The following is a 13,343-nucleotide window of genomic DNA, read 5'->3' on the forward strand; positions in this document are numbered from 1 at the left end:
TCTTGGGCTCCAGCTTCCTCCTCACCCCACTGTCCAGGGACAAATCACTGTACTGGAACTGGTGTTGTATCGAGACAGTCCAACCTATGTTTGTGGGACAAACCCCAGACCAGCAAGGAGCACAAGACGGGGGCTCTGAGATAGCTCTAGTGCTGGCTCAGCTAACTCACTGCCAAGGAGGAACTTGGTTCGGGGACCTCCATGCCTTGGTTTCGGGTCTGTCAATGGGCCAGGCTGTTGGCCTCAGCCCAGAACGTCAGGAAGCACTCAGGCGCTTGCGGGCACCTGGGGAAGGGCAGCTGTGGGCCCTGGGGGCTGGTGTCGCCACACACCCATGGTGAAGTGGGAGCCCCCACCCCGACCCAAACCTTGGGTGGGTAACAGGTGCCCTGCACAGCAGCACATCCCTCACAGGGAAGGCAGTCACAAAGCAGTAATACTTTTATTCCCATCAGTGATGCTGATGGCGCCTGACCCTTTACAAATGAAAATGTTAGGAAAAAGGAAGAGGGATGGGGGCATAGGAGCCTCCGTTCTCGATGCTCCCACATCTCTCCCTTCCCCCCAGTCAATGCCTCCAGACTGGAGGGGGAGAAGGCTTGCCCTGGACGGCGCTGGCCGTCCCTGACGGCTCCCTGGTGAGGCCATCTGCCAGTAGAGCTGCAGGTGAGGGCAGGGAAGCCCAGGCCAGCAAAGCTCTTGTGGTGCAGACAGCAAGTGGAAAGGGGGTGCGACAGGTGGGGTCTCCCCTTGGTGACCAGTCTTGGGCTTTCGGCGCCCCACGGAGGCCTCAGGGGGGGCCCTTCTGACTCCGCCTCTCCTCCAACGCCCTGCACACCCACATGGACACCACGGCAGCGTTTCCATCGTTGAACTGCATGATGAACGGGTGGCCCTGCGGAGAAGAGGAGCAGGTTGTGACAGGCAGTCCCCAGACTCTGTACTTCATTACACTTGCCAAGGCCCGTTCTCCGCCCAGATCTTATTTCTTCTCCCCAACAGCCCTGTGAGGTAAGGAGGGCGGCGATCAACCCCATTTCACAGCTGGATGACTGAGGCCCATGGCAGAGCAGTGACACGCCCGTCTGGAGCACTCACGGCACACCTCAGACTGCCCGGTGCTGGCTACCTTCTCCTGAGATTCCAACCTGCTTGAAAGCTCCCCAGGGGTGAAGGCCTGTCTAAACTCCACGCTGCCTGCCCCTTCCTCAGCCCTGCATCATTCCAACAGCCAGCTGGCCACGGCCTGGCTCCTGAGCTGCCGGCGTTCCAGTTCAGTTGCTGCGCAGAGACCAGAGAATCATCTTGTCAGTGGCCACATCAATCCCTTCTAGTTTTCTTTGTCTAAAGCTCACAATCTACGAGTGGAGGGAAGGGAGGAAGGATGTGCTGGTGTGTTCAGGTCTGCTCTGGTTCCTAGTGAGGAGTTGGGAGCTGAATTTTGGAGGGGCTGGTACTGCCTCCGTGGGCCTGTCTCAGGCTCTAACCTACTTAGCCCACGGGCAGGCTGGATTATATTTAGCTAGTCCCCTCCCTTGCTGGCCCGAAGAATCAAGATTCATACTCACAATCTCAAGGCCTCCTGGGAATTCCCCAGGAAGGCTAGAAAAAAGCAGGATCACCCTGGCCGCAGGTCAAAGGTGAAAGGAAAATGGAAAAACATTCTCCTGTCATCAAATGGCTTCTCTGCTAAGGAATGAACACCTGCCAGCTCCCTCCCTACCAAAAGGGGTAGCCTGACAGTGGGCGAGCAGAGAAAATGGGGCTCCCTCCTGCCTTCCCTTTCCCCAGCTCCTTCTCCCCTCTTCCTAGCCTTCCGGCTCCACTTACCCTGCACCCTCCTGCTTTCTGCACCCTTCTTGGGCCCCCTCCCTATTCCCAAGCTGGGCTCTCACGGCTGCTTTCCTTATACACGCCAGTCGGGGACCACCAACCCCTGGCCACATGCCCGAAGCTCCGAGCTGCCTCCAAATGAGCTTATCATGTGTCTGGGAGGCATGTGGGCCCAGGGCTCAGATGACCTGGGTACCCAGACCCTAGCGTCTGTGGGAAAAGTTGAGGGCTAGGCCAGGAAGGGAAAGGGGCTGCTTGGTCAGACTTGAAATGTCTCTAGAGACAGGAAGGAAGACTGTCCAGGCTTCCTCACCCTAAGCTGATGCTGTGTCCCTTTATCTAGCTTTCCCAATTCCAGGCCGGGAACACTATCCCATGCACATCCTGGATGACCTAGCTCAGAGGCACACAGAACACATCAGAGGTGCACAGGGCAGGAAAACCAGCTGAGGGGGTGCCGCTAGTCCAGGGCAGGGACCCAGTGAGGCCATCATGGAGCTAGCCTGGAGCCCAGCTGGGTACCTCCTGTAATCTGCATGCAGCACTCTATGGGAGCTCCCAACACACCTGCAGGACCCCAAGGGAGTAGGCTCCTGATGCAGACTGCTGCTGAATAAAGGGAGGTGGAGGCCGGGTTGGGTGGGTGTCCCACAGGCAGCACAGGCCTGGGTCGGGGGCTGAGGCAGGAGAGGCCTCGAAGGAACTCTATCTTTGCTCCCATATGTCCTCCCCTCAAATATACGCCTACCCTACAACTGCCTTCCTACACTGCTGCCTACATAGCGGGAACACTTCCCGAAGTCAGAGAGTGTGCATTTCCTTTTCAGAAGGCTCAGGAGAGGCGACCTTGTGCCCTTGTGAAGAACAAAGGGAGAAGCTGTGCTCAGGAGCAGATAGGCCCCTCCCGCCAAGCCTGGGGTAGCACAGTGTCACTTTCCCAGAATGCCCGATGACTTTGGGGCCCATATGCTCCATCTCTGTTATCATCTGTTCAGGAACAAGCAGAGCGGAACTGCAGGAGGGGAGAATGGAGGCATTCCTCCAGTTGGGAAGGCTGATGGCCGCACTGCAGGGAAGCATTTTGTCCAAGTGTCCTGGGAGGAGGGAGGAGAGGGTCGGCATCCACTGCTCTGATGGAGACTTTGCCCCTTTCCTGCTCCCCTTGGTTGGGAGGTGACTCCCATCTCCTGTGTATCCCTGATGCTTTACACCACCTTGCAAGGGAGTGACCTGGACAAGCAGTTCTGTCTCCAGCTGTACTGACTGGTTTGGGAGAGATGGGAAGGGGAATCACATAAGGAGACAGAGAGGGAAGAAAGACATGGAGGGGAGGTCCCAGGCTCTCCAGGCATCCGGGGCTGTAACATGTGAATTTCAGAGCTGTTGGCAGTGTGGACCACCACTGAACACACCGAGAAAGCTGGTGTGTGGGGACTGAGGGCATACAGAGCTGCTCAGAGAGAAACACAGCAGGGCAGAAGGGTGTCAGGACAGCAACCAAACCCCAGGGGCCATGATACCTGGGCCTGGCAGCATATCTGCCTGCAGGGTCTATGAGCATCTCACAGTCTGGTGTAGGTGCACCGAATCACATAGTTGGGAACTATAATATCCACTTTCCAGATGAGGATGTGGAGGCTGCAGGCTCATGGTTGACCTGACTGGGCTCCCTGAGCTGGGAGTGGATCGGAAGTTTCTGTAACCCAAACCCACTGCCCAGGGCTCTCCTTGGACCGACCTGGGGTGGACAGAGGTGGAAGAATCCACACCCAGATTGCAATCCCTAGCCCTGACCTTATTTCTATGATGTGATTCAGGCCCGCCTGGTCAGAGGTGGGACTGAGGCTACAGGCTTTGAGCCTGATGCATTCCAGGTCCTGACTTCTGTCAGAAAAGTCCCTTGGATGCACTAGAAGAGTGCTCTGTCACAGTGGCAGGTCACTTTGACTTAAATCTCACTCTCCCATCAGCCCATGTGAAAGCAGGGAAAGTATACCATAACCCCATTTTACAGAAGAGGGAAGTGAGGCCTGGGGAGGGGAAGGGACTGGTAAAGTGCTAGGGCTGAGCTCAGATCTTCTGGTTTCTACTCTGGTGCATTTAGGACTGAACTGTGTCCCCTGTGACCCTGGCATATGGCTGACACTCCTCCAGCCTTGTCATATGAGATACAGGGATTCCTCATGAGTTTAATGAGCAAATAAAATCTGATGGACAGTTCTGGGGGAAGCATAAAATCACTCGGCCACTCTGAGATGCCTGCGTTCCGGGTGGCTCTGGAGAGGCCTGAGCAGACGCTGACCCAGCCAGATGCTCTAGGAGTCCTGGCAAGGCCAGATGCCTGGAGATGGATGAAAATGGCACAGTGAGAGCAGCACCATGGGTTGAGTACTGTGGGCCAGGCATTTGCCAGGGCTTTGTCCTGAGTTTTCCACTGAATCCCTATGCTCACTCTGGAAGTGCACAAGGCTATGCATCTCCACCCCCAGAAGAGGAAACAGACATTCAGGGACCCGTCTGAGGTCAGTGAAGCAAATGGCTGGGCTGGACCCACATCACTGGTCTCCTGACTTGAAATGCCATGCCATGTGTTCTCCTGTACCTGTGACCAGACAGCTGACCTCACAGACTCCTCTTCAGTGCCTCTGAGGCCCCAGGAGAGCTCCAGTCCCCTGGAGAGCTTGGGTGAAATGCACATCCCTCTCAGACAGAGGAATCCAGATGTGGACAAGCTCTTGCAGCCCTGTCGAGCTACAAGAAACAGTGGGAGCATGGCGTGGCCCACCTCCTTGAAGCCAGCACACCCACATACTGCTTACCAAGAGCATCCTCTACCCCAGGTGACAGTATCCAGACATCTAGGCCTCTGTCCTCCATACAGAAAGCATGTTAGGGGACTCTCTGCAGAGGCTGGCAGAGTACGTGCTGGGCTAGAGCTGCTGAATGATCTCGCTGGCCTCATCACCAGGCAGTGGGAGCCACTCTCATTTCCTGGATTCTCTCAGGGCCAATTGCAACAATTAAACCAGCACGGGTTGAAGTATTATGGTCCACAAACTTCGCCACAGAAGATGAAGACATAATGAAGGGAAAAGGATGGTACTGTAAGAGGCAGGATGGATCCAAAAGTGGGACACGGGGGAGAGCGAGAGAGACAAGTCAACAACCAAAGACGGCTGGCGTCACCCAGTACAGACGCCCCCGCCAGTAAGGGCTGAGAAGCAAACTGTGCTGGTGCGATGAAGAGTGTTGGTGAAAACCCAAGAAGAACTGTAGTTCAATATACTCTCTTTCTGGGCATCAGTGTCCAGTGTTTCGCTAGAGTTTGACTCTCTACTTCTGTCATAATGTCCCTAATTCTTTGCCTACCCATTTCATCTTGACAAGATACCTTCCTGATAACTGACAGCAGGACAATCCCAAGCCCCGTCCATGTGGGAGTGCTCTACCCTTCTACTGAAGGAGCCAGGGACAGGAGGCGTTAGTGTACCCACTGTGTGGGCAGGAAATGGGGCTCTGAGCCTGCCCCAGTGGGTAAGTACTGACTGAGGCTCAGGTGTCTGGACTCCTAATCCAGTGCTCATTCACTGACGTCTCACTCTGCTCTCAGCTGGGTTTCACGTTTCTTCTCAAATAGGAGTTTACCTATTTGGGGTATCCACACTTTCTTCTCTTGTATAACTTTTAAAGAATATCATGCATTTGAGTCATTTAACAATTTGCTAGTGTGGCTACAAGGCCCGGCACGTAGCAGGCCCTCAATTAGTAGTAGGCCTGTGGCATGGCAAAGTGATCTGTATATTCCTCATGTCTACACCTATTACCAAACACCTGCTAAGTGCCTTCTGGCTGCCTTATTTCTGCACATGGCCTTGAACTCTCCCAGCACCGGTATTTATAGACATAAGAAACTTAGATGCCAAGAAATGTGACGTGCGGCAAGTTCTCAGAGCTAAAAAATGGCAGTTAGAGTTTGAATACAGAACTCTTTTTCTGCCATGGAGGAACCAGCTACTGTGCTCCCTGAGGTCAGGCATGGTGAATTTTAAATTTCTACTTTTCAAAAAGAGTACCCTCTATATTGTAGGTGCTCAGCAAGTAATTTTAACCAATAAACTTAAGTTAGGGTGGCAAAAAGTTTACATATCTATGTCCTCCCTGTTGAAAGTCGTGTGTCAGGCTCTTTTAATAAAACAACTCATTTAATACTCAGCAACTCCATTAAGTTTTAACATTACCCCCACTTCACAGATGAGAAAACTAAAGAACAGAAAGATTACAGAACCTGTCTAAGGCCACAGAGCTTGACCATGCCCAAGCCTCAAGCCACTATGCTGTCCCTTCTCATCAGTGCCAGGACCGGAGGATGGTGGCACCCATCCTGCAGGACAGCCTACCCTTGGAGCACAAGCTGGGTGGTCTATCTGATAACCCCAGTACCCCTTGTTCTCCATTCCTACTCTTTGGGTCTAGACGCTAGAGAAGCAAGAAAACGGAAGCTCAGGGCCTGGAAGGAATTTTCCAAAGCTACAGAAACCAGACTCTGGAGTTAAGAGCAGAAAGAAGTTAGAAACAGGATGCCCAGCAGCAGACCACACCCCAACCTAAGGTCTACCTCTAGGGAGCCTATTCTTTGTTGCCTCCAAACGGAAGCTCTCTCTCCCAGATGGAACTGTACAAACACCTTGTCGACCTCCCTAGAGCACACACCTGTTTTGCCACGTGTCTGTCATTTGAGCCCATCTTATCCTAACTAGACTGGAAGCCACTTGAGGGGTAATTACACAGCAGCTGCCAAGAAAGATTAGTTAGACTGACTGGTAAGTGATGGTGCTTCCTCAGGGGCCTGATGTTGGGCTGGGCAGGCCTAGGGAGAAAGCTCCACAGGCTGAGGCTGCTCTAGACTCCTGGGGGTCCTCTCTGGATAATAGGACTCCCTTCCCTCAGGGCAAGCCCCAGGCCACCAGGCACCTCCTCTCCTACCAAGGACGCTGCATGGGAGAGAATGCCAAGGACCCAAGAGCCTGTTTAAAGAAGCAGGCCTGGCCCTCTTACATCCTGGCCACATTCAAAACAAACAATGAGTTCAACAGGTTGCTCCAGTGAGCTGGTAGAGGTAGTTCTGTAGTTAGGTGGTGCTTGTAAGAGGTGACCTAAGGGGCAACCTAAGAGGCTGGAGAGGCCCCCGCGTCAATGCACTGCATATCACTTAGTGTTTCCATGTGAGCCTGTGAGGCTTTCTGCACGTCCCTTTGAGACTGTAGCTCTAGTGGCAGAGGTAACACTTCAGGCCCTTCTCAGAGCCTGGTGGAGCTGGAGGGTGTGAGGGGTGTTCGGGCTTCTACAGATGTTTGATTCAAATAGGAAATATTTTAAACTGTTTATAAAAACCTATAAAAAGTAATGTACACATTCATCTATGTTCAGCTCAAAATGGTGACGTCTCATGGATGACTTTATAAAGAAGTACATGTCTACCATGAATATTAACACATTCATGCTAAAAAAACCCACTTTTTTCCTACATTAATATTGAGGTTCTGCATTAATTTTACATAATAAAAAGTGTTTCATGGCTAATGGTTCAAAACTACCTATTTAATTCCTACTTATCCAGGAAGTAACTTCGGATTAGAGAAGTTAAATGATTTATGGAAGGATGCACAGATGTCCAATGTCTGCTAAACTGCTGACAAGTGGCAGGGCATTGGGCAGCCCTTACAATATGAATTACATGAACCAATGAGTCAGAATCATACCCAGGGTCAACACTTCCTTCCAGGTTTGTCATTAAGAGCAGTCTAGAAAGGGGGCAGTTGGGATGGAGGCTGGAGAGAAGTCCCCATGGGTGACTCAGCAGGGAGAAGCTGAGACATCTCAATAAAAACTCTTCTTTCTGCCCCTCTATGGCATGATGCAAAGAGCCAGCAAACCTCCTCTCCCATCCAAGAGTTGGGAAGGCTTGGAGAAGGCCACGACGGCCTCATCTATACAGAGGGAGGGATTCTCCATTCTCCTGGCTTCATCATTCTACATGGAAGAGCTTCTGTTATCACACTCCTGAGCCCTGTCTCCAGTGAGGAAGGACTGAGCAGGCTGGGCTTGGGGGTCACCTGCCCACAAGGAGACCGAGTTCTGCTCTCTAGGCAGGCTCTGAATCTGAGGGGGGCCTGACAGGGACTCGGTGGTAAATCCCCAGCCATTCGGGTCACACAGGTAAGAGCATCCTTCAATCCAGATCTTTATAGAAGTGAAGCCAATACTCTCTTTCTGTCATTACCCAAGTCTTCTCGGCTGGTTGAGAACATGGGGAGGCTGTTAGCCTCCTTACCCCCAATGAATACCACTGCTCTCTCTTCTTACTGGATGGGTCGTGAGGACCAAATGAGGTGCTTCTCTGCAGACAGTGCTTCACAGACACATGCTGGGCAGTGTGAGGGGTGGTTATCATTCCTTCACACAGAACACTTTTGGGGGCACGACAGAAAGGTGAGGATGGGAGCCTTGTCTCTGTGCAGCTAGTGTGGAATCTGCCTGTCTACCCAGCCGAGCTTAACTGGACTAGAGTAAAAGCCACAGGAACAGAGATTTCCAAGGCAAGGTGTCTGTTCTGAGACTGTGCTTTCTCAGCCTCTGATTTCTAAGGCTTTTCCATGGCTGGAGGTGGGGCAGGGGGATCCCTTCCAACCCTTCATTTCCTTTTAAGACTTCAGAAATGGTTTGCAGCTGTGACATGCCATTTCAATCAACCTTCCTGAGTTTATTCTTCACAATTGCTACAGAAATAGATGTTTCTCCCCAAATATTCTATTATTAGCAGCAAATTGCTTACCTCTAGCCATTCTAGACTGTACACAGGCATCTAAGGGGGTCAAGGAGCTCACCACCTTTCATATGAGCAGATCTATGTGTTCCTATACAGAGTAATTGGTCAGAAAATGGCCCACTGAGAGAGCACAATGTTTCCTGAGGTCTCTGAGTCATTCTAGGGCCTGAGCTGACAGAGCAGCCACAGGACCAGTATGGTGTAGTGCAGGAAGGGACACAAGATCACTCCAGTGGGACATGGTGATGGGTGTAAACACGTGGATGCTGACACTCGTAAGCTGGAGTCAGAGGGAGCTGAGCCATGTGAGTGGCAGGGTGGTACCTCTGGCCCATTTACCCATTTAAGGGGGGCACCTGTGGGGGCTGCCCTGGCTGGGAACTGAGAAAGTACCAGTAGGATAGCAGGGAAGATGCTGGCTCCCCCAGGAAGTCTTGAGCCGGGCAGATGCCCAGAGAAGTCAAGATCAGAGGGTGCCAGAGGGAGAGTGGGGGCCTTGCTCCGATAACGCTGAGGCCTTGCCTAAAAGGCTAAATCTGCAGCACAGTCGAAGCAGTGACTATGGGGCCAGCTACAGGTGTCTGCATGATCAAGGTTTGCCTCTGGGGTGACGGCTGTGTGCTGGTGAGCTTTAAAGACACAATGCTCAGAAGGAAAAATTCTCTCCTCTTTTTTCTTCACTTCTTGAGATTTGATGTTTGAGCTCTGAGATCTTGGCTGTGTGTGTGTGCGTGTGCTCACATGTGTGTGCATAAGTGGGCATGTGAGAGTACAGAAGGGCAGGAAAGAGACAATGAGAACCGGCATAAATCCTGGCACACTGTGAGAGCTTAGTAAGTTTGTTGAACAGAAAAGCATGGAGTGATTCTGATAGGGAGTGAATGAAGTGATGATGAGAGACTAAGACAGCCTAAAAGCCCTCCCTCTACAAAGCCATCACCATGCTAGATAAAATGGAATGTTTTTTTTTTTTTTAAAAAGCATAGTTGAACTAGAAGGGAAATATGCAAGTGCTGATAATTGAGAGGGAACTGAAAACCTGAATTATAAGTGTGTGAGTGCAAGTCTTGTGGCTCTAAGAGGAACTACTGGTTTCAGGAATGTAGGATCTGGGCAGTATAAAGAACTAAGAACAGGAGACAAGATCCACACGGGGAGTTGACCTTGAGACCCTGAACAAAGTTGGGACTACAGAAGGGGTGAGCTAGAAAAAGTCTGCCCATCAGCAAAGGGGATGATAAGGGAGCTCTAAGGGGAGTCACTCAAGAAATAAAAAAATGAGGCTGGGCCTTGCGTACCTCTATGGTCTGAGAACCCCAGGCTGATTAACTAATATAGCATTGATCTTGATCTAGTGTACCCTGGAATGTCTCTCAGAAATGTAAAAAAAACCCAACAACATTCTGGGGCAATACTTCTGAAATTCAAGAATTTCCACAGTAATAAGCCTCACTCAGTATGAACTCACAGTAAAAAATTCTAAAACGTGAGAAACAATTCACCATGGACAAGAGTCAGCAGACACAACATACAGGAAGATTAGAGGTCTCAGAACTGAGATAATAGAAAAAAAATTGGAAAGAATGTAAAAAAAATGTATTTTTGAAAAGATTAAGGACAAAAGAAGAAACTGAAACACTAAGAACAAGATATTATGAAAAAGAGAACAGATCTGAATAATAAATGTCACATAGAAATAAAACATAGTCACTGGGGAAACAAAAAAAAAAAGGAAACTTTGTGGATGAGCCAGGTGGCAGATTGGACAGAACTGAGGGGAGAGTTAGCTAGCTAGAAGAATGGTCTGAGAAAACTAACCAGATCACAGTAGAGAAAGAAAGAAAATGCTTTTTAAATTTGAAAGAGAAAGGCCCGGAGGAAAGACTGAGAAGAGACCACACACAGTGGGGGAGGGGGGAATATTCAAAGAGATAATAGCTGGAAATTCTGAGAACCAATGAAAGACGTGAATTCTCAGATTCAAAAATCATAATGATCTCCAAGTAGAATAAATATAATGAAATCTATATCTGGACAAATTTTTGGGAAACTGTAGAATATCAAGACCAAAGATGTTAAAAGCAACCGGAGAGAGAGAGACGTATTGCCTACAAAGGGCAGTAATCAGGCACTTGGAAGATTCTTGCCAGCAGGAGCAGAAGCGAGGAAAACAGAACATCTTCAAGGCACTGGGAAAAACTGTCAACCTAAACTAAACCCAATTAAACTAATAGTCAAGAGTCGGAGCAAAGAGAAAGCAATCACAGAACAAAGACTCGGTTTTACCATTCACAGACTCTCACTGACAGAACTTTTAATGTATGTCTGGAAAAAAAAAAGAAACCGCAGAAGGAAGAAGTAGGATGCATTAGCAATGAGGAACAAATAACTGACAAACACATGGATAAATCTAAACAAACACTGGTTATAAAAAATGACAATAGTACTAACTAACTTTAAAGATCTGAAAACAAGATGACAATCCTAGATGAGAATCCTAGACCATGATGACACATAAAAGGGACTGATCTGGCACTCTTAAAGTCGTCAGACCAGAGGCAAAGGAGCTGTGGCTGAGAAAGTTAGTGCCTCTCAACATGCATTCTCTTCTTCCTTAGTGATGCAAATCCTGACTTTATAAAGAAACACTGTCACCTAGCAAAGTAACTGCGTTTCCTGCCTCCCTTGCAGCTAGTTTTGGCCAATGCCATGTAAGCGTATATGCTGTGTGCCAATTCCTAGAACAGTCTTTAAAAGAAAGGGCAAGTTTTTGCACTGCTTTTTCTCATTTCTGCTGGCTGGAGCTCAAATGCCCCTTGGCTGTTAAGACAGAAGGAGCTGCCAAACTAGTCTGGGCGCTCTACTTTCTGCTTTCTTTCGCATAACTGGGAAATATCCTGCCGTCTTATTTAAGCTGCTGTCTGTTTTTTATCATATGCAGTTGAAGCTAATGCTACCTAATATAAAGGTAAGAGATTGAACCTAAGGCTGAATATTGTTTGGGAGGAGAGTATATTTAGTGATTAACCTTAGGCATTGCTAAACTAAAAATTTAAGTATAACTGATAAGTGGCTAAAATAGAATAATTTCTGAACTAGAAAGAATAAAAAGAAAAAAATTAATCCAAAAGAGTGAAGAAAAAAGTCAAAAGAGTAATGTAGAAAGTATAAAATAGTGTAAAAAATATTCAAGTATATCAAAAAGCAATAGATAAGTTTAAACTTAATTAATTAAAAGAAAATCTTAGATAAAATCAACAAAATGCAGAGATTTAAAACAAAAGAACACAGAATGATGATGGCAGAGTGACAGTAAAACACAGAAGACAAACACTAACCAAAAGAAGATAGCATAGGTATATTAATATCAGACAAAAATAAAGTTTAAAATAAAATACATTAGGGATAAAGAAAGTCAGCACATAAAGATAAAAAGAAATGCTCTGAAAGAAAGATATAATATTTTGACATAGGCACCTAATATCACCACCTTAAAGCTAAGACTGATAGAACTGCAAGGTGAATTCTTTCAACGCAGCTCTTGGAGTAGCTGATAGATAAAGCAGGTAGAAAGGACGAAGGCCACAAAATATGTGACTAACACAGTTAATAAGTTTGCTCTACAGGATGTAAATAGGACACTGCATTCAACAATTAAGAGAATACACATTCCTTTCAAGCACAGAAAAAAAAAATCAACCTTGTAGAGTAAGGAACTCTTGACAAATAACAAAGATCTGATATTATACCGACCATGTTTTCTGACCGTGGTGCATGAAAAGTAGACAGCGACCACAAGATAGCAAAAACCTCTGGGTATGCGTAAATACAAAAATACTTCTAAATAATTCATGGGTCAAAAAAGAAATCCTCACTGAAACTAGAAATTACTTAGAATCGAATGACAATAAGAACATTGCATATAAATATTTGTGAGATGCAGCTAAAGTAATAGTCAGGGGCAATTTATAGCTCTGTATAAAATTTTAGGGAAAAAAGATAAAATCTATAAGCTGAGTCAAATTACAAACATAATTATAAACATAACAAAAAGTAAATCCAAAGACAATATAAGGCAGCAAGTAATAAAGACACAAAGGAATTAAACAGATATCAGAGATGATCAATTCAATAAAATGCTGGTTCTTTAAAAAGACTGTAGTTTAACCTCTGGCAAAAGTGGTAAAGAGAGGACACAAGCAAACACCATCAGGAATGAAAAAAGAATGCAGAACCAGAAATCCAGTAAAAATAATAAGGACGTGCCATATGAATATGAAGCTAACATATTGGAAAATGCAGCGATGACTCCACAGGGGTGGGGATGGGGAGAGGGATGCTCTCCAATGTATAGATGGATGGTGGGAGCAGTGAGCAGTGGGAAGGGTGGTAACAGTCGACTGGGAGGTGCCCAGGAGCACTGACAAAACATCACCCTAGGCAGGTGAGTCACAGGTTTCCAGCTCTAGTATCACACTTTTAACCTTTCAAAGCACTTCATATCCACTGTCTCATCTACAAGAAACATGAATTAAGTGAAGGCTGCTACCTCATAAAATCCACCTTAGTAACAGTTTTTCTAGTTTCTTAATAAGGAGAAAGAACCATTCACACAAAGACTGAAGCTAAAGGGGACATTTTCTGTGGCTATTAAATCAACAAAAAACAGATAAAAAAAATTGCT

General features: G+C 47.8%; 1 protein-coding gene across 8 annotated transcripts in view; it reads right to left on the reverse strand.

Moving 5' to 3' along the window:
• Positions 1-418: 418 nt before the first annotated feature.
• Positions 419-13,343, reverse strand: part of MAP2K5 (mitogen-activated protein kinase kinase 5) — a 235,931-nt gene continuing 223,006 nt past the window's right edge. For all 8 annotated transcript variants that reach the window (XM_039865210.1, XM_039865221.1, XM_039865213.1 and 5 more), the window contains one exon: positions 419-895. In XM_039865210.1, coding sequence (XP_039721144.1) covers positions 791-895 — 105 coding nt within the window. In that variant the 3' untranslated portion in view covers positions 419-790. The remainder of the gene's footprint in view (positions 896-13,343) is intronic.

This window comes from Pteropus medius, unplaced genomic scaffold, assembly GCF_902729225.1.
Source record: "Pteropus medius unplaced genomic scaffold, Ma_sr-lr_union100, whole genome shotgun sequence".
NCBI classification, from domain to species: Eukaryota; Metazoa; Chordata; class Mammalia; order Chiroptera; family Pteropodidae; genus Pteropus; species Pteropus medius.